General features: G+C 39.1%; 1 protein-coding gene across 2 annotated transcripts in view; it reads left to right on the top strand.

Moving 5' to 3' along the window:
* LOC132115333 (espin-like) overlaps positions 1-22,107 on the top strand; it is a 115,764-nt gene that overhangs the window by 89,809 nt on the left and 3,848 nt on the right. For both annotated transcript variants that reach the window (XM_059523748.1, XM_059523749.1), the window contains exons 10-11: positions 14,052-14,197; positions 15,960-16,307. In XM_059523748.1, the coding sequence (XP_059379731.1) occupies positions 14,052-14,197; positions 15,960-16,307 (494 nt within the window). The remainder of the gene's footprint in view (positions 1-14,051; positions 14,198-15,959; positions 16,308-22,107) is intronic.

Consider the following 22,107-nt stretch of genomic DNA (forward strand, 5'->3'; position numbering starts at 1 on the left):
ATTTATATATTTTACATTTACACACAATTATCTTTTCATCCAAACATTGACATTTATTCATTTAGTCATTTTGCACATGCTTTTATCCAAAGCGACTTACAACTGGGGAATACATAAAGCGATTCTTCTTAAAGGGGCAAACAGACACAGGAAGTGCTCATAATACCAAGTTTTAGGCATTGTTCAAATAAGTACAAGCTAGAATGAGAAGCAATAAATAAAGATAATTTTTAAATGTTAAATTTATGATGAAGTTAAGTAACGTTGAAAGAGATTAATTTTCAGCTGTAGCTTGAAAATATGTTGGGGATTCAGTATTCCGGATAGGGGTGGGAAGATCATTCCACCAGCCAGGAATGGTGAACGAGAATGTTCTAGAAAGTGACTTTGAGCCTCTCTGTGATGGTACCACGAGTCATTACAAGAAATTACAAGGGCCTGAATAAGAAGTTGTGCAGCATGATCCATTAGAAAAGGCCTGATCTTTCTGATGTTGTGCAATGCAAATCTGCATGATCGAGCAGTCTTAGCAATGTGGTTTTTGAAGGTCAGCTGGTCATCAAAGATTGCACCAAGATTTCTGACCAAAGTCGATGGGGTAATTGTAAAAGAACCTAGCAGGATGGGGATATTATGCTGTAGCATTGGAGTGGAGCATTGGAGTGGCAGGGAAGTAAAGAAGCTCAGACTTTGCCAGGTTGAGCTGTAGGTGATATTCTTTCATCCATGCCGAGATGTCCACCAGGCAGCCTGCATGAGATCCGTGCAGCTAATGTTGGATCATCTGGTTGAAATGATAGATAGAGCTGTGTGTCATCAGCATAGCTATGGTAGGAGAAACCATGTGCCTGTATGATGGGACCCAGCGATGAAGTACATATGGAGAAGAGGAGGAGTCCAAGAACTGATCCCTGAGGAACCCCAGTGGCAAGTTGATGTGCTTTCAAAACCTCCCCTCCCCAAACCACCCTGAAAGACCTCCAAGGGAAATAGGACTCAGACCAGTGAAGTGAAAACCTTTGATCCCCAGTGATGAGAGGGCAGACAGATGATTGACAGTGTCAAAAGCAGCAGATAGATCCAGGAGAATAAGAACTGGTGATTTAGTCAGCTTTTGCAATCTGCAGGACCTCTGTTACTGACAGTAGCGCAGTCTCAGTTGAATGGCCACTCCTGAAAACTGACTGATAAGCGTCCGGTTCGTTGTTCTGTGAATTAAACAATGATACCTGGTTGAAAACAACTTGTTCAAGGGTTTTCACTATGAATGGAAGGAGAGAGACAGGTCTGTAGCTATCTATAAGAGAAGTGTTTAATGTAGGTTTTTGAGCAGTGAGGTTACCCGAGCCTGCTTGAATGCAGTGGCGAAGGTGCCTGTGAGGAGACATGCGTTTATGATGTGTGTGGTGTGCTGGTAAGAGAGTAGGAGACATTGCTTGGAGGAGGTGTGAGGGGATTGGTCTAGAGGGCATTTTGTAGGATGGATGGAGAGGAAAAGTTTTGATATTTTTGCCTCAGTGAGGGGACAGAAGGAAAAGATGGGAGTTTTATCAGTGGGTGTGGTTGGTTTTAGGTCCTGTGGGGGGGGGGGGGGGGGGAATGAGAACTGACTACTGATTGTTCTGGTTTTGTCTTTGAAGAATGTGGCAAAATCATTAGCTGTTATAGAAGTGGTTGGAGGTGGTGGAGGGGGACAGATGAGATAATTTAATGTTTTTAATAGATTACGGGTGTCTGGAGTGCTGTTGATCTTGTTGTGGATGTATGAAGTGTTGGCAGTATGGACTTCAGCAGAGAAATATGAAAGCAAAGACTGATACATACTCAGATCTGATGGATTTTTGATTTGTGCCATTTTCTCTCTGCTGCCCTGAGCTTTGGTCTGTAGCATAAGGCTTGTCCAGATGAATGCTGAAGTCGCCAAAGACTAAAAGTGGACTACCATCCTCCGGGATGAGGACAGCAGCCCATCCAGGTCCTCCAGGAAGGTGGCTAGAATTTTCACAGGAAGGCAGTAAATTACCGTAAAGTACAGTTTTATAGCAGCTGTTACAGTGATCACATGAGATTCAAATGAGTTATAATTGCATAGGGGAGAGTGGGTTGAGTATTTCCAGTTCAGTCCAAACATATTTTCAAATGACAACAAGCTGTAAGAGGATATCCCTAATATATATAAATTTAAAGGTTTTAATTAATGTGTTTCATAAAAATGTACTGTTTGCACTGCTTATACAGCAGACAGATAATTATGATTCATGAAACAGATGCTCTTAACTTCATTTGCACAAACCAAATAAATATTAAATCATAAAAACACAAACACTGATCTTTTAAAAATGCGAACCTACAATAATTGTTATATTATAAAGATAAAGTTCTAAATAAGGTTAACAAATAAAGTTAATTATGAGTCCATAATGCAGGTAGAAATTCAACTCTTCGAAAAAGAACAGTATTGCACATTTGAGTGGTTTGTGTTTGAATAAAGAGATCCCCTTGAATATTGACTAACCACTGACACTGCATCTTGATGAGGCACACAGAGGTATGCAATAACATAATGAGGAAGTTCTTGCTTGTCTTTGATATACCACCATCCCCTGTTAAATTTGAAAAACATTATATCTTGTATTAAAGTTTCCCCTTGCAATACATGCGAAATAATCATAACCGAAACTTAGCGATGCTATCTTGTGCAACTAGCCAATTGGGGCTCAGTTATTATTAATAATGGTTCTTATTATCAATGTTGAAAACAGTTTTTGCTGCCTAATGTTTTTTTTTCCTTAACACTCTGAAGAATAGAAAGTTGAAAAGAACATTCATCTCAAAGTATATCATAGTTTCAACAAAAATATTATACAGCAACAACTATTTTCAATATTTATAATAATCTGAAATGTTTTTTGAGCAGCAAATCAGCATATCATACTGATTTCTGAAGGATCATGTGACACAGAAGCCTGGAGTAATGATGCTGAAAATTTAGCTTTGCACACACAATCTTTCTGTTCTTCAATTATTAAGCAGCATAACCATGTTCAGATATATAACACCTATAATGATCAGAAGAAATGTTTCTTGAGCTTTCTGAAGGATTGTGTGACACTGAACGCTGGAGTAATGGAGCTTTAGCATGACAGGCAAAATAAATGTTTAAATATACTAAAATAGAAATGGTAGATTTAATGTTATTTTACTGTATGTTTGAGCAAATAAATGCAGCCTGGCTGAGCATTTAAAAATCTTACTGACCCTCTTTTGAATGGTGGTGTATCTTTTTATATATATTGTATTTATAATATATATTAGCTTTAGGACATTGCAGACTGTTTTCTTGTGCAAGTTTCAGCACAAGAACACCTCAGCGTCCCCCTTTCAAAAATATTGCTTCCACCAATGTTCTCTGAACGTCTCCATTAAGAAACACTAATCTTAAGTGTTTAAGTAATTAATATGAAAATTAACATGACCGGTATGTGTGCTTTGGTGTAAAACTTCGGTTTACGTATCAGTATTTGCTTGGATCTTCAGTCATGGGTGAATGTGCAACCAATCTTACATCCGATGTAAAATATTCATGCTGTTTAGCCTGCAATCCTAAACCGTTTATTTAAAGCAGATGTTGTGGATATCAGTAGACATGTCCATGTTCAGTGCAACTCTCAATATCACAGAGTGCTCTCCGCAAGTACAAGATGGAAGACTTAAAATCTTACGAAGTTCCAGTCTGTTAACATGAGATCTGGCGACCCGCTCATTTCAGAGTCTGTTTACGAATTAATGCGCATGGGCTATTGTTACTTTGAAATGGGTTTAGTGTTGTACCATTTACTTAATTGTTCTTCCTCCGAGGGAAACTTGACATGTCTTCAGGACAAGACAATATCCGTGATGTGTTGTACAATTCAGGTTTATGTCAGGGAAATTTAGTTTATACCGACTCGCTGGCTGTGGAATTATAAGTGCCGTTAGCTGAGACAAGCATCACTTCATAATTAATATTTTTTATAAAAAATTTTTACACTACCAGTAAAAACCTTTAAATCATTTTAATTTTATTTAATTTTATTTTAAAAACACTTCATGATTTTTTTTTAAAAATATTTTATGTTCACTAAAGGATCATGTAACATGAATAAATTAAAATGTAAAATATATTTAAATATGAATGAATGAATGAATGAATGAAGGTTTATTCGGTTACAAAACTTTATTTATAAAGATTATTTATATAGAACATTTCGTACACAATGGTAATTCACAGTCCTTTACATAAAAGAAAGTAAAAATCATGAAGAAAAATAATTTCAAAAATAAAACAAGCAATTTAAAAACATTTCAAAATTATTTGACAGAATACAGTTAATACATAAAACACAGTGTAATTAGTTCGGACATCGCACAGTGCTCGTTCAATAAATGCACAGCTAAACAGATGAGTTTTGAGTCTAGATTTTAAAGTGGCTAATGTTTTAGCACATCTGATCTCTTCTGGAAGCTGATTCCAACTGCGGGATGTGACTAAAGGCAGACTCCCCTTGTTTTGTGTGATCCCTTGGTATTTCTGAGTGATCTGTTTATATTCAGTGAACATATCTGCAATATATTGCGGACCTATTCATTGAGTGATTTAGAAACAAGTAAAAGTACTTTAAAATCAATATCAAACGTAACTGGAAGCCAGTGTAAAGTCCTGAGGACTGGTGTGATATGCTCAGATTTTCTGGTTCTAGTCAGAATCCTGGCAGCAGCGTTATGGCTGAGTTGCAGCTGTCTAATGGTCTTCTTGTGAAGGCCGGTGAAGAGACCATTACAATAGACCACCCTGCTGGTGATAAAGGTGATATTGCTGTTTTTACTGTATATTTTATCAAATGAATGCAGCTTTGATGACAATCAGGGGCCATTCTAGGATTTTCATCTTTAGGGGAGCTCAGCCCCCAATGAGGGTATAGTAATAAATAAACAAATAAATCATTAAAATAATTTTTGACTAATAGGTTATAGTGGTAAACTAAATCTATTGCAGTATTCCACTGTATTGCATAAGTCTTCCTGATCACAAACACACACACACACACACACACGTTTGTTTTTGTGAAAAGTGTGTTCATCCTAGGTGTAATGGTTTTTATACTGTACAAACTGTATATTCTATGGCCCTACACCTAACCCTAACCCTCACAGGAAACTTTGTGCATTTTTACTTTCTCAAAGAAACTCATTCTGTATGATTTATAAGCGTTTTGAAAAATGGGAACATGGGTCATGTCCTCATAAGTCACCCTCTCCTTGTAATACCTGTGTCATACCCACGACTTTATACAGAGTTGTGTCCTGATATGATACAAAAACAAGAGCACACACACACACACACACACACACACACACACACACACATCCCTGTTTACTGTACAAACACAAAATTGTACTGTTTGCATTTCTAAACAAACCTCTTTCTATGCAACATGTTTTATATTGAAAGTTACATTTTGAAATGAAAATAGCAACATGATTGTTTTTGGAAGTATGTTTCATATGTCTTAAGTTAAGGGCTACATTTTCACTGGAGGAAACAGTTTTGGTGTGATGAGGATTGAACACAGTGAAAAAATTTTCCTCATTACATTTTGTAAACTGTATTTATGACACAGAACTGCACAGATGCAGATATTATGTCCTGCAGCATTTGCGTGTGTTCAGATGAGCAGAAGAATAGTTCTGTATCCTACACAATTATTTGCTAACGTAGGCTATACGTCCAATTCAATGCATATTGTATGCATACATTTTTTTGTTAAATAAACAAAATCACTGTTAAAAAACGCGTTAAAAAAAGCGTTTTTTTTTATTTGAGGATTGACATTTCAATAGACATCAGTAATGATATATCGATGCTTCAGGATCAATACACCGTCCCTAGCCAGTAAGCAGCAGTCATTCTTGCAACCATTTAGCAATTTCATTGTAACACCATAGCAACCACCTAGCAACTATCCAGAATCCTCGACAAGCTACCTAGCAACCACCTAGAATAACCTACACATACAAAAAGAACTCCAAACACCTTAGCAATCACATAACAAATACCTAGCAACCCAATAATCAGCACATTATTTGTTGTCCAGTTTTTACCTTAAAAAAAAGTTTTTATGTATTTTTACATATTGCCTAGTCAAAGTCTACAACTTTGAGTTACCTATAGATCATCTATGACCACAAGTTTTAAAATAAAAAAGGCACAACAACATGGTTGTATGTAGTAAAGAGATGAACAGGTTGCCAAAACAATATTGTGTTTCATTGTGTTTGGTTTTTTTTTTTTTTTTTTGTTCATCTCCTTTCCTTCCTTCCTTCCTGTATTTGTCATCCTCTCATTCATCTGTCTTCACCACACCTGTCTCACTGAACACCTCTCTCTCTCTCTCTGGCTGTCTGCTTTGCATGGACATTTTCTGGCTTTCCCTGTTCTTCTCTTTTCATGATACATGGGCTCTAAAGAAGGGGATCTCTATTCTACACATTTGTCTACCTCTGTCACCCCTGGTCCAGAAACACTCCGGCAGAGAAAGAGTAAGTATTTTCCCCCAGCCTCATTATGTGTGTACTATACGTGTGTGTGTGTGTCTCATTCTTTACTCAAATTCTTCTCATTTCCCTTCATCGTGAGCATTGAGTGCATTGTTTATTTGGCTACTGGATCATAAGCTAAATCAAATCTATAATTTTGAATATTACCATGAACTTTCTCCTCACTTCAGATAGCCAAAGAAATCACGGCACCCAGCATGCTTTTTCTGTGATCCCAGTTGCGATCAGCCCACAGAGTTCCCTGATGCTGCGGGGACTCTGGCACATCAGCTGTGATTGTTTATAGAGCATTGCTACTTTGGTGATATTGTGTGACGAGTGAGGATGTTTTTGTGGCCTAAACCACTTTACCACAAATACAATGAAGTCAACATGAAATGACATTCAGAGCCCATTTTACTGATGTATTTCTGACATTGCTGGAGAAAGTTACTTTTAAAAGTAATGCACACAGACACTAAAAACTTTATTATATTTTGATGAAAGTAATATTTTTTTCTAAAATACAATGCACTGATGAATCATGTACAATAAGATAAAATAAAGTAAATATGGTGAATTTAGATTTCATGTTGACTCATCCTCAAAAATCTGTGCAGTTAAAACCATTTATAATTTTTATGAAACTGTTGAGTTTATGAGCAATCTATTAAAGTGCCATGTTTTGGCATTAGTCTGCGTAGCGAGTCATACTGTAATGAATGAGTATAAAGGTGTGTAAACAGCGGGCAGCCATATTGACTTGCCCTGCTGTCAACGCAGTGCCTTCAACCTACGCCACATCATTTCTCACCATGCACAGCTATTGTGAACATCCTGATCCTTTTTTCTGCTCATATACAGGCACACGTTCTTCTGGTTGCCTTTATTTAAGTTATATTAAAGTGATGTTTATAGCTGTTGTTTCTTAAAATTTCTATGTTTTTTTATTTATTTATTTAATTTTTTTACATTGATGAGTTGCAAAATTGTATGTTTGTAATATGGGCCATATTTTCTTGTTTTGCTAATGGTTTTTGAGGATTAGGGCATGTCACACAACCTGTTCCTGTGCATCTCAGCACTAAAAGAGCATTTCCTAAAGAGCAAATTTCTCTAAAAGAGATTCACGGGTGCATCTTTGTAAAGACAACGGATCCTCCTTATAAGGATGCCGTTTCACCCGTGCGTTTCTGGGTGCGGTCGTTACCTGGCAATGGGTGATGGTCACGATTGCTGCCTCACGTGTATGGGCATCGAGCACGCTGAGGTGGCCTTCGTGGATGAGTCATCTTCTCACTGTGGGAAGATGACCATCTCGGAGCTGTGAACCAGTCTCTGCTACCTTCAGTGGGCGGAGTCCCGTTGCTGCTGCTGCGATCTCGCGATCTCTGAGGACCATCAGTCCTCTAGCACCTCTGATCCAGTGGAGCATCCCACGGAATGCACTGGGCCCTCTTTAAAGAGCGTACCAGTGGTATCCAGTGGGCCTCCCCCCGACCAGTTGTCGATCTCAGCATCGGAGGGAGAGCTGTCGGATGAAGATTTGGCTGCGTTGTTGCCCTCTGGGACGGTGGCAAAGCCTGAGTCGGATGCCGAAATGGCAGCTATGCTTTCCCGGGCCACCGAGAGGGTAGGGCTCGAGTGGAATCCTCAACCGCTACCCGAGCCCTCGCGGCTGGATGATTGACTCGTTAGCTTTCTGGGGGATGGTGAAGGCACCTCTCCCTCCCCTGGAGGTATGGCTGGTCCCACTTGTACGGTTTTTGAGCGCCTGGTCAGCGCTACCCATCTTGTCTCGCTGGCTTATGCAGACCATCAGCCTCGGCTATGAAATTCAGTTCACCCGGTGAACTGAATTTCATATATGAGGATGGGGTTTTTTCAGATATGAGGATGGGGTTTTACAGCCCTTTCTTCATTGTACCCAAGAAAGCCGGTGGGTTACGACTGATCTTGGATCTGCGAGTTTTGAATCGGGCCCTCCATCGGCTACTGTTCAAAATGTTGACACAGAAACGCATTTTCGGGTGCGTCCGTCCCTAAGATTAGTTTGCAGCGATCGACCTGAAGGATGCGTACTTTACTGTGTCCATCCTTCCGTGCCACAGACCTTTTCTGCGGTTTGCGTTCGAAGAACGGGCATATCAGTACAAGGTCCTGCCCTTCGGGCTGTCCCTGTCTTCACGAAAGTCACGGAAAGCCCCTCCTTGGCCAATTCCTCTGAGGAGGGATTTACTGACTCAGAGACGGGGCACCATTTGCCACCTGCGTCGAGACCTTTGGAAACTCCATGTCTGGTCCCTGGACGGGACGCGGAGGTTCAGGGTGACCTACCCCAGGAGGTAGTGAACACCATCACTTTGGCGAGAGCACCGTCTACAAGACACACTTACGCCTTGAAGTGGAACCTGTTCGTCGAGTGGTGTTCTTCTCGCTGAGAAGACCCCCAAAGATGCCCGATTGCTGTCGTGCTTCCTTTCTGCAGAAAGGGCTGGATCGAAGGCTGTCTCCCTCCACCCTCAAAGTCCAGGTTGCCGCTATTGCTGTGTACCATGACCCTGTGAATGGGAAGTCTTTAGGTAAGCATGACCTCATCGTCAGGTTCCTTAGGAGGTTAAATCCTTCCCGGCCCCCATCTATACCCTCTTGGAACCTGACTCTAGTGCCCATTCGAGCCCTTGCATTCAGTTGAGCTAAAGTTTCTTTCATTGAAAACTCTGCTCCTGCTTACATTGGCCTCCATCAAGAGGATAGAAGACCTGCATGCATTTTCGGTCGGCGATTCATGCCTAGAGTTCGGGCTGGCTGACTCCCAGGTAATCCTGAGTCCCCAGCCTGGCTACATGCCCAAGGTTCCCACTACACCTTTCAAAGACCAAGTGGTGAACCTGCAAGCGCTGCCGCTGGAGCAGGCAGACCCAGCCCTGGCTTTGCTTTGTCCCGTCCGAGCATTAAGGTGCTACGTAGACCAGACACAAAGCTTCAGGGCCTCAGACCTACTCTTAGTCTCTTACGGAGGCCGGCAGAAGGGGAATGCCGTCTCTAAACAGAGGATGACCCACTGGATTGTGGATGCCATAACCCTGGCATATCAGGCACAGGGTATGCCCTGCCCGTTCAGGTTGCAAGCTCACTCTGCATCCTCCTGGGCGCTGGCTCGTGGCGCCTCGCTGACAGATATTTGTAGAGCTGCGGGCTGGGCGACCCCTAACACGTTCGCTAGGTTCTATAGCCTTCGTGTAGAGCCGGTATCCTCCTGTGTTCTCACCTCAAACGGGTAGTGGCACTGAGAGGCCCCGGTTAGTGTCAGCTTGCTTAAACTGCTCCAGAGTGTCCATACTGTAGACCCTGTTGAGATCATCCATCACCCTAAGCAGCTGGACGCAGCGTAACGTCCGGCGCCAGGCCTTCATGATGTATCCGTAAGAACATGGGAAGGCTGGGTTCCATATTGAGACCTAAGCCGTACTTGTATGTGTATAGTCCACGGTATAGCCTTAGAGCCCGTGTTTCCCCAGAAGACTTCTGCCTTCCCAAGAGGGTTTTAACCCTCTGACCCTCTTCGTTTGGGAGTCACACTTACCTTCTTCGCGGTCAAAAGTGACAGAAGCCTTGAAATGTTACTTTTTTTTTCTTCAGGAAAACCAATGTAATATATTTTTGTTCAATAATATTTTTTGATTATTATATATGATGTTTAAGGAATTTTATGATACTATGCAATATTTATACAATTTTAATGAGCTATTTTTCTCCATTAGAATTAATATATTTTTTTTATCTCTTTATTTATTTACTATTTTTTAATAAATGCAATAGTTCACATTAAATAGAGTGAAAGCATTTAAAATCCAATTCTGATGTGAGAATTGGGCAATCTGGAGGAATTAAAAAAGTAAAAACTTGTGTAATGTTGCATAACCTCTTGTTAGAAAGGGAACACATAGAAAGCATTTTTGTTACTCAGTATTTGATAATTGAAAAGTCTAACAAAATAAGGAATGAAAAGTGATCATTCAAAACCCTATACAAACATTTTGTAATTAATTAAGATTTTATTCAATGTACTTAAATGTTAGAGAGAGAGAGAATGAGAATCTCTTTTGGATTTTTTGATTTATGATTTATTGATTTGATTTCAATAACTTGAAAAAAAAGATTTTATTCTGATGCAGTCTTACCAGTTCATTTGTGTGTGTGTGAGAGAGAGATAGAGTGAAAGCAAGCCTTTAGTTTTTTTGTTTTCATTTATTGATTTCACATATTCTCACAATGTGCTCTCTTGCAGTCTTACCAGTTCATTTCTGTGTGTTTGTGTGTGTGTGAGAGAGAGAGCACTCTTTGTATTTTTTCCATTTATTGATTGGTGTCTATTTTGCACTCCTGGTATTCTGGAGAGTCACCCCTTGATTGCTGCACACTTTTTTCCCGACCAGTGGCTGATTTGTAGTTTGTACCACCAAAATATTCACTGAGTTTTCAAATATTTTCGTATTTCCCATTCATTTCCTATGTCGGTCATTTTTAACCGCGAAGAAGGTAAGTGTGACTATTTTTTTTGGACTCTTTAACATATCCAAATCATGTCCATGATTTTTTTGTGTGTTCATATTGCTAATGTGACAAAAGTCACCAAGTGTCATCTCATTCCGTTGAAGCTACGATTTTTTGAATTGCAAAATATATAAATTTTCGGTCAAAAATGACTGAAGAGGGCCAGAGGGTTAATCACCTCAAATTTATCCATATACTCCTAAACGGATGCTATATGTGTATTTGCCATCGAGACCTCCTTTGGAAAGGATGGGGCTTCCGCAGCATCCCGGTTCCAAGCGGAACGGGTACATTTTCCCAGTGTTATCCAATCTCACCCAGTGAGGTAGTGCTTTGACAATGGTGAGTGGAACTACTTGTTCTGAGCCCCGGCCTACACCTAATAGGGGTGCAGGCGGCTCGCACAGGGCACTGGAAGGGGCAGCACCCTTGGAGCTTTGATAGGGATCCCATTTTCGTTGGTCACCGACGTGGCGTCGAGAGTGACCGACTGAAATGGAACGTCTCTGTTATGTATGGTAACCCTCGTTCCTTGAAGGTTCCTTGTCCCATCGCCATGGTTGCTGTACTGCCGCTGAGCTGCCGGGTCTCCGGCTCGGCTCCTCAGCGAAAACCTGGTATGCATTGCACCTGCTGCTGCCTTATACTCAAGCTGTGATCAGCGGCAGCTGGATGCCATAATTGCATGTCAATGTGCATTGGCTCGTTTAGTTTACACTCGAAGTAGATTAGTCTATCGAAGCGATATCCCATTTTCGTCGTCTCGTGGCGTCTCCATTCCCTCCTTCAGGGAACGAGGGTTACCATACGTAACCGAGACGTTTTGCTATTGTATGTGGTTAGTTCCATTTTATTATTAAGTTGACTTGAAAAAGTCTGAAATCCGATTTAAACTTCTTCTTCTTCTAGCAATCATGCTAGAAACATGCTAGCAACTTGCGAATCATGCTCAAATCATGCTAACAAATGCTAGTAACCTGGTAATTATGCTAGAAACATGCTAGCAACATGTTAGTTACTTGCTAATCATGTTAACAACATGCTAGAAACATGGTAGTAATTTCCTAATCATGCTAAAAAAATTAACACCATGCTAGTAACATGCTAATAATGCTATAATCATGCTAGTAACATGCTAATCATTTTAAAAACATGTTAGCAACATTGCCCAAGCAACATACTACTAGCAACATACTTATCATGCTAGCAACATGCTAGTAATATGCTAATCATGATAAAATCATGTTTTATACCTGTTTTTCTGATAGAATGTATTGCCTATCTATTTTAATTCAAACTGAAAACTTTCAAACTGCAAGCTTTTGAAACTTTTTCAAACTTTATAGCCAGGCTTTTTTAAACCAACTTAAAGTTTGTCTACAAACTTTTCAGACTAGTTTTCATTTAGTGTTGTTTTTCTTGGCTGGTCTTGTTTGCTAATTTTGAAGAGGTTTTTGGCACTATAAGCTGATCAGGACTACACCAGTTTTAAGTAGCTAAGAGGCAGGGAATGTGTTTGCATGGTAATTTGTAGGATATTAATGGATTAATAAGCACCTTATGAACAAAACATCAACAGAAAGCGTACATTTTCGGGCCTGTCGCTCGCCGTTTATGTCACTCAGCGTGATGTGTGAGGCTCTGTTAATCCACTCACCTGGCTGTGAGTTGGAGAGCTGGAGCTGGAGCTGGAGGCAGCTGATCGGAGGAGGGTCAGTGAGAGCGAGGAGAGGACGTGAGCTCAGCTCCAATTTGGCAGCCGTCTCTTGTCAGAGTTGATTACTGCTGATCCATTAAGACTTCCCCCAACTGTGATGAGCCACCGGCAGTAGGCAAACACAGTGGGTTTTGTTCTTGCGGGAGGAGAGGACAGTTTGAATCAGGGGGTTGTAGATCTAAACGGGTTCTCTCGGTCTGAGAAGACCTTTTCATGACCACAGCTATGACAAAACAATAGCACGTCTGTTACGAGACACTCTGGAGATATAAATCAAAAACAACAGGTGATGTAGATTTCTTTTATTATTTTTATTTTATTTCTTATAATATTGTTATATAGTTTATTTCACTTCATACGTTGAATAAGAAAAGGCATTATGTCAAGCGATTGAGTAGTTACACATTTTAAAGTTAGGGCTTTTCTGCAGGGTAGATTTATTTATACCTGTAGCTGTCAGTAATCATTTATATTTAGAAAGTCTTTTGGTGGATTAAATATTCTTGTTACACGTAAGTTATTTTTTTCTCCTTATTTTAAGTATTTTTATTGAATTTTCATACATTTCTAAATTTAAAGTGGATAAAATCTTGTTAAAGCAGCAAAATGACTGGATTGTTTAGATATTGTTATTAGACTCAGGGTACAGCAAACCTTTGTTTCCTGGCACTGTAATGTATTATGGGACTAAAATGTAAAGAGCAGAGGCCACTTTCGGTCAAGTAGATTATGTTATATAACAATCTTTAGTTGAATGAGTTCCATATTTTCACTTCACATGTCTCATAATATCCCATTTGTCCTCATTTGCCCGTCCTTTTGGTCGAATTTACCAAATTTACTCTAAGGAATTATAAATATTATTGTATTGTACTATACATAGCAGTGGTCAGAGCAATCAAATATGTCATAGATTTTAAATAATTTTGATTGTTGAAACTTTAACAAAGGCCTGTTCTTTTTCCTTTGTTTATTTGTTCTCAAATTGACCTTTACCTTTTTTTCCCTTTTTTTTTTATAATTCATTCTGTGAGTGGATTCATTTTATTATTTAGTACCATCACAAGTTACTGACTGCTTCAGATATTTGTTTAGATGCATTGAATTAAATATTTAGGGTAGAAACCTGTCCGGTGTGTCTCTCTCTTTCTCTTCATGCATCCATCCATCCTGGCTCAGTTTCCCTCTGTCTTTATCTCAGGCAATAAATCCTTCAACATGATGTCCCCCACTGGAGATAATTCTGAACTTCTGGCCGAAATTAAAGCCGGGCCAAAACTGAAGCCAACACCTCAGAGTAAAGGCTACACGACCGTCTTCTCTAACAGTGGCACAGCGGCGGACAATGTAGGTCACACTCCTTTACTTTCACAAATTTAGTTCCTACCTATGATGAGAAAACAATTCTTGGAAAGCCTTAACGTATAAGGGTGAATTTTCTGAAGTCTGTGAAGAACATTGTTATTATTGTAATGTTTTACTTGTGAGCTTGTTTTGAGCTTTATGTAAATTCTTACTGGTAAATCTCATAAATGAAAAGTACTTTGTCTCATGAAATTAGTTATAGCGGTTGCCTACATGCAGTCTTTGATTATTAGAAATGGCATATATAACCAGGGTTGGGGAAAGTTACTTTTAAAAGTAATGCATTACAATATTTCGTTACTCCCTAAAAAAGTTACTTAGTTACTTTTTATGCAAAGTAATGCGTTATGTTACTTTTAAGTTACCTTCTCTTTACTTTTTAAATATGAGCAGGGCTTTGTTGTTTTTAATATAATACGTTCTATTTATAGCAAATGTAAAAGCCCTTTCACACCAAAAAAAGTGTAATGAATAAACCTCAGGCTGAAGGAAAAGGAAATTCACGTCTGTACAGTACAATACAGGAGAAGGAGGCTCAACACTCTTCAGCAATAAAACAAAACAAAACAATGAAGCACAATTGTTAGTTTATCTAAGGTCATCTTGCTTGTTAGTATGGTGAACCGGAGCATCAAAGGTCAGCAGCAAAGACATTAGTTAATAAAATGGGATTAGATACAATTGTGTTATCTAACATATTTAAATATTGCAGGGTTGTGTCGTATTCTGAGTTTGCATTTCACTGTTTTAATTCATTTTGATGAATACTAAATCCAGTTATCATTAAGGAGAAGGATACATTAAAATATGGATCAGCATTTCTGAAATATAACAAAAGAATTATGAAATAAACAAAAATAAATTTAGTTTCAGATTATAGAGTTGCATTTTGGAGCATTATAAGAGTGCAGCTCAGTGAAATCCATTGTGCAGGATAATTCAGGAAGGCCAGGGTGAGGATTGTGTAACTCAGTTATTGGTGCTGCTGAATTACAATAGCACAATTTATTAAAGTTATATAATTGAGGAAATGACAAAAGCGTTCAAATTTCTTTTATCTACTTTCATTAACTGGCCAATAATTTCAAGAAATACATTCTCTGAACTCTGAACTGTGGTTGCTAATGTAAATTGTTTTTTTTTAACAAACAGTCAAAAATGGTGAGTAACAATTGCAAGTATCATAAGTGCAAGAAGTTTCTGTTTATAATATTTATTATAATCTATGTTCTCTATATTGAAGACCTAACAAAGAGCACCAGATATGTTTAAATTTATGACATCACAGTGGGATAAATCAGAGCTTTTATAATATTCTGAATGGCAAATTTGAAATTATGAGTTTGATAAAGACATAATTGGTATTTATTATTAGCAGTTTTGAATTAATTCCAGAACAGTGCAAACACAATCATACTATAATGCCAAAAAGTATCAAGGTTCTTGTTAAGTAGAGCAGCAATTCTCAACTAGTTTTGCACTGAAGATCAAATAGCAAACTTAAGATTGTTTATTAATAAAAAATTTATTAATAAAATAAATGACATTTATACAACCAAAAACACACTGATTGACACAGTTCTTGTTTCAAGTGAACCTGATTTTTTAGAAGATTAGAATTATTTGTTGATATTTAAATGTTATGAAGAACCATTGAAGAGTGTTTTTATTCAAGCCAGCTGTGACCATATCTATATTTTCTTCTGGAACATTCTATTCTGATTGATCGTTTTCACATATTAAGGGGGAACGTCCGTCATCGCCACCAGAGCCTCTGCCAAAACCCCAGCCTAAAGACACCCAATCTGTAAAGCCACTATCTCCACCGCCTGTCTGTCCACCCACACCACCCACTCCCACCAGCAGCGGTGGCTCGCCCCAGAACCACTCCACCTCACAGAGCAGTGAGAAGCTCACAACTGCCATCAATGGAAACACTCCTGCCGTCCAGGGCAAGTCCAGCGTGGTGGACGTTGAGAGTCTGGTGCCCACACATGATGAGCAGGGCCGAGCTATCCCAGAGTGGAGGAGACAGGTGATGGTGAGGAAACTACAAGTGAAGATGCAGGAGGAGGAAGAGAACAAGAGAAAGGTGAGTGGTGGAACAGTTGGGAGGTTTAAACAGAAGCTGAGGCGGTTGCATCTCTTATCAAGATTTCAACATTTAGTCACTTTAACAAAAGCTTTCAAATCACAGCTTCATAACATACTTAAAGACCCCACGGAATCAATCCATGTGTTTAAGGTCATTTATATGCTTGTGTATTCCTTAGAGCTACAAAATGTATACGCATGCACGAAAATAGTCTTTATTAACAAATTTGACGCACAAGTTTTGGTCGCATAAAATGCTTTCTAGAATAAGAATGTCCACTCCTTAATAATGACATCTGCCTCTGACTAGCATTAGAAAGAAGCAAAGCATAGTTCATCGGTGTGTCTGGTAACACTTTTATTAGGGAACACATGTTCACTATTAAGAGTTTTCTTTTAATAAACTCCTAATTTGCTGCTTATTGATAGTAAATAAAGTAGTTGTTGAAGTAGTTATGTTTAGGTATTGGGTAGGGTTAAGGGATCTATAATATGGTGATGCATTAATGTATTTTATAAGTACTAATAAACAACCAGTATGCTAGGAATATGCATGCTAATAAGTAACTAGTTAATAGAGATTTGTGTTCTCTAATCGAAAGTGTGAATTGTTTTTGGTTGCACAGATTTTCCATTAAATGTGCTTTCCCAACCATTAAATGGTTACAAAGAAAGCTGTTGGTATATTTATTCATTCTGATAGTGTCTTCATTCTTTTGTCAACTTTACAAGCTGGATTGTTTTTGGGATGTTTTGTAAACTATGCAGTATTGGTTATTATTTTAAACATGAGATAAACTCAGTAGGAGTTTCAGTAGGATATCCATTATCACAGGAGAGAAAACTTTCAAAGCATTTCTGGGGTCTTTAAGCATGTTAAATAATCGCTATGTTCAGAATAGCATACTAACATGCCACTGTATCTGCAGTAGATATTTTCTGTCCACAGTATGCAATTTGTCTCTTTATAAATAGATTGTTCCTCACTTGACTTTGCATTTCAATAGTGATGAATTACATTTATATAAGGTGCTTGAAAATGTCTTGCCTTATTTGACTGGGCTTCTATAGCAAGTTATGACATGTTATATCATTTTACAATACTAAATTACCATATTAAGGTTAGTATTCCATTCTGAACACGGCCAATCTCAAATGGTTTGTTACATGTTTATACACAATCGTGTTTATAAAAAACGAACTCTAACAATGTAACTTTTATAAAAAATAATGGAAATGAGTGCATTTTCTCAGCTTCTGAAACCAGCGCTATCCTCCTGTAGTCTTAGTAGTGTGAGCTATAGTATCACCTCTTCAGATTTTAAAACTGCTCATTATTTTTCAAATGTAAATTGTAGCTGTGAAATTGAGGTTTGATCTTTCTACATGGAGGATAGCGTTGCAGTGGGTGTCTGCATGGTGAGTTTTGAGTGTATACACTTTTATTTATATAGCACTTTACTATATACAATGTGTTTCAAAGCAACTTTACAGTGTTAACAGAAACAACTGTGTGCTGATAATGCATAAGGACAATTGGAAATAGTCAGTTAAGTCAGTTCATATATAATATATAATATTGCCAGACATTTTGTGATGTGTAACCCCTAAACTGATTTTTACAGTGCATTATAGTCCATATGCATTATACCAACTTCTTTCGAAAAATATAAGATCTGTTAATTGCAAAAGTGAGCTGTGTTATCTGTCACTTCCCCATGAATGGGAAATTGTATAAAGCTGTGTTGTGTGAATGAGCAGACATGTATACAGCTCTGAATTTTTTCATGAATACATTTTCAGATTAGCAGAAATGGTCAGCACATAAATATTAGTAATTTGTTGTTAATAGATGCAACTTAAGGATGGAGAATTAGTGTTGGGATGAAGTATATCATTTGTCAATGACTCAATAATATTGTGTAAGTAGTATATTTGTATATATTTTGTCGAGGGAACATTGTTTTTTATGACAGCATACACCAGATTACCCACTCTCGCCTTAGATGGCATTACTGAATCACTTTTACTGGCTACTTTATGTTTATTTATTATGAACATACTGATGTGTCCCTCTGGTATGTACTTGACTGCAAAGTCAAATGGCTGCTAAAACAAACACATGTTACAGCTGGCTTTGATTTGTAAAATTAGGCCTTTAAGAGTTTAATATCACTGCTCAGTTTTCAGGTTTTCAGTTTATCATAAAGAAAGACTCAATCCAACAGCTACAAATAAAGCACAATCTTCAGTTTTGGTCTGTGTCAAGTGAATGTTTGGCTGTGTGACATTTGGTTGGCTTTTCCTATACTCTGTTTTGAGTGATGCAGTGTTTAATTTGGGGCAGTTGTGACCATCTCAAGACAAGCCTAAGTGTGTTTGACATTTACTAAGGAAGTATTAGTTGAATGTGGCTTACTGGCGATGGTGCACGACAGCTCTACGTTTTTACATGGGGATTCAGTGGTGTGATGCAAAGCCCCTTCACACTGCAACTGGAGCTTATAGCATGAAGTGCAGTTGGTCGTCTTGCTCATTCTACTAATTAAGGGCTTTATTTTTAATCTTATACCTTCATACATCTTGAGTCCCTTGGAAACATAAGCTAAATGTAATTGACAGATAAGGTACACATGAATTTCACATTTACAGGAAACTTCTGGGTAATATTCGAATGAATGTCTGGTGAATGTCTATATGGACAGCATCCGCGGCAGGCTGTGGAATTACAATAAATAAATCTAGCATTGTCCTCAGTTTGAAAAACTGATTGGGAATGCACTGTAAAAAGTACATCATGTATCAACTCTAAAAACAAAAAGTATTTACATGGAGCCGAGTTATGCATACTCCATTCACAAATATTCGGCTGGTAACTTGTAACTCTGTATAGTCACAACTCAAAAGGACAGTTTAGCCAGCTTTATGGCTCAAGTAGAAACCATATTTAATTAGAAAGTCTAGTGCTTTTACAAAAATATGAACTTTTAAACCGAAAAGTTATACTGAAAATATAGTTCTTGTTCCTTTTTTACAAACTGAGGATTGCATTGAAATTATTGTTTATAATATTCACTAGCATGTCAATCATTTTGAAGTTACCCAGAGTATTTTTAATATATTTAATAGAAATGAGCTGTTTTGCCATACTCAGTAAACATTTTTTACCTGAAGATTATTTTGCAAGTAAAGTCAACTCAGTCAAAACAAGGCATGATCATCGCACCACTAAATTCATGTAAAGTTTGAAACGTTTGGGGTGAAGAGGCTTTAAATGCGTGTATGTAACGCACCGGATCCACAGGCTGAAGAGCACCCCAACTCTGTTTTTGTTTCCTTCTATATCCTCCTCTGAACCTACTTTAGTTTGCTGCCAGTGGATACTATCAAGCCCAAGACTGGCACTATTCACACGTGCACAATGCTATATTGGGTCCATTTGGAGAACTGATGACAGAGGACGACCTCATCCGCATTGAGAAGCAGATCGAGAACCTCCAGGTCATGCACAAAGTGACAGAGGTGGAGAAAGAGCTGGAGCAGCTGGAGCAAGAGTTGAAGCAACTCCTACCTGTGTCTGCAGCCTTGAACCAAGACCACTTCTCAGTCAACCCCAAACAAGTCCATGGGCAAGCAGAAGACTTGCCTGCCTGGTGCAGCAAGATCTCCACACTGCTCAAAAGCATGGCCATTCTGCTCGCCACATTGGGCGGAAAGGAGATTGACATTCTGGAACTGATCAATGAGGGATATACATACGAAGGCCTGAAGAGTGGAAAGGGCCAGACGGGGATCTCAAATTCTGGGAACATTGGACGATCGCAATCATTCTCCACTCGAGAGGACGTGGAGAAGGAGATTAAGCAGTGTGGTGTGTCTGTGAAGAACCTGAAAGCCAATTACGAAATTCATAGCCCGTCAAAGTATGAGGACAACAAAACAAACTTCAAATACAAGCGCACAAGGTCCTTGCCAGTGGTAAGTGAATGCAGCTACCCCTCAGAGCCCATCCTGGAGGATGAGTTGATGTTCTCTCTAAGTGAGAGCCTCCCGCAAGCCGGAGATGGGTCACCGATAGATCAGGATTTGAATTTACCTTTGGTGAATGAGGAACCTATAACAAAGTCCCATGCATCTTTGACGTACACTGGGCCTGTACCATCTACACCGGAGAAATATGACCACCCCACGAATCCACTCACCTCAGAGAATCTCACCCGCAGTCTAGAGGTGCAGACAGACCTGAGCTACGTCCAGGAGTGCATCGAGATGCGAAAGGAGAGGATTGTGTTTCTGTTCCTAGAGCACTGGAGAAAGTACACAATGACTGAATCCTACAAGTGCTCAGGAAGGGGGAAGACTCTGAGTGTTGAGGAAAATGACTCCCATTCCCTGTATTATCACAACCTAGCTAAGCCAGATGCCATCATGCAAATGGAGGATGAACAGCTGCTATATTTCATGAAACAGAGACAGGTGGTGGGAAATCTTCTTGGCCATTGGAGGACCATTATGAGCCAGGTGCCCACGAGACAAATCCGCAGACTCAGTCGAGCTCAGATGATCTACTGGCCTGAGCACTTCCTTCCCCACATCAATGGGTCTCCAGTTCAATATGAGAGTCTAACCCTTGACCTTTTCATGCTTGGCTACTTCCAGCTTCTGGAGATGAACATGTCGCGCACTGAACGTAAGTTCCGCCATTTGCTTTGCTATGAGATGTTTGACAGACTGGGCAGTCATCCGTGGGAAGTGATCCGCCAGTTCCACCGAGAAGTCATGGAGAGCATTGAGAGCGGGAAACGTGATTGGTCGGATGGCTTCGAAGATATCAAGCTGAAATATTTTGGTGACTCTGTGGAGGGTGGCGGGCTGCTGGAAGCGTCTGAGCTCATTCTGCCTCCAGAGATTCTGCAGGCATCCGTGAACTTATCGCAAGAGGCTCCAGCTGATGCAAGTCTCACAAGTATTTCACCACCTAAAGTCCCTAATGAACACCCAGGGCCAACTTCAGATGACTCTGCAAAGGCCACCCAACAGGGCACTTCTGAGAACTCAGCTGAGACTATTATAAATGATACCGAAAAACAGAAGATTAGTAGTGAAGTTCAGCTATCACATGATGACGTTGCAGCACCACAGGATGCACCACAGTCAGAAAACATAGTAACGCAAGCAGCTGAAAGCCCCCAGACAGAAGCCCCATGCATTCATACTGTTAATGAACAGGGTCCAGCAAATATTAAAGAGGAGCCCAATGAGGACTCCATCAAGCTTATCTATGAGCTTAAAGAGTTTAGCAATGATGAAATTATTAGATACATCGACCGAAGCTTTGCCTTCTGGAAAGAGAAGGAAGCTGAGATGTTTGACATCTGACTTCCCAGGTCAGATTTTTTGAAGGATGAAACACAAAATGATAAGGAGACAGAGAATAAATGCTTGCATTAAGCTGATCAGTGAGGAAGTTTACTTGCATCTTGATTGTCAAAAGAAGCGATCAAATGTTGAGCTGTATACGTTATATCATCATACGTAATTAAATATTTAGTTACTCTTATTTGTTTAATAGCCATTAAGAGCTTTAGAGGTACACATGCAAATTAAAGCCTACGAACAGCTGTGAGCAGTGGTGTAAAATGTATTTTGTAAATTGCTATCATGCAGATAAAACAATAAATACATAGAAATATCATAGAAATCGTAGCACTTCATGTTACAAGGTGAAGTGCCAGAAAATGCAAGTCTGTTCTGGCAGAACATCAACTTTTAAAGATTTAAACAATCAGAAGATTCAC

The sequence above is a fragment of the Carassius carassius genome, chromosome 34 (genome assembly GCF_963082965.1).
Source record: "Carassius carassius chromosome 34, fCarCar2.1, whole genome shotgun sequence".
In the NCBI taxonomy this organism is placed as follows: domain Eukaryota; kingdom Metazoa; phylum Chordata; class Actinopteri; order Cypriniformes; family Cyprinidae; genus Carassius; species Carassius carassius.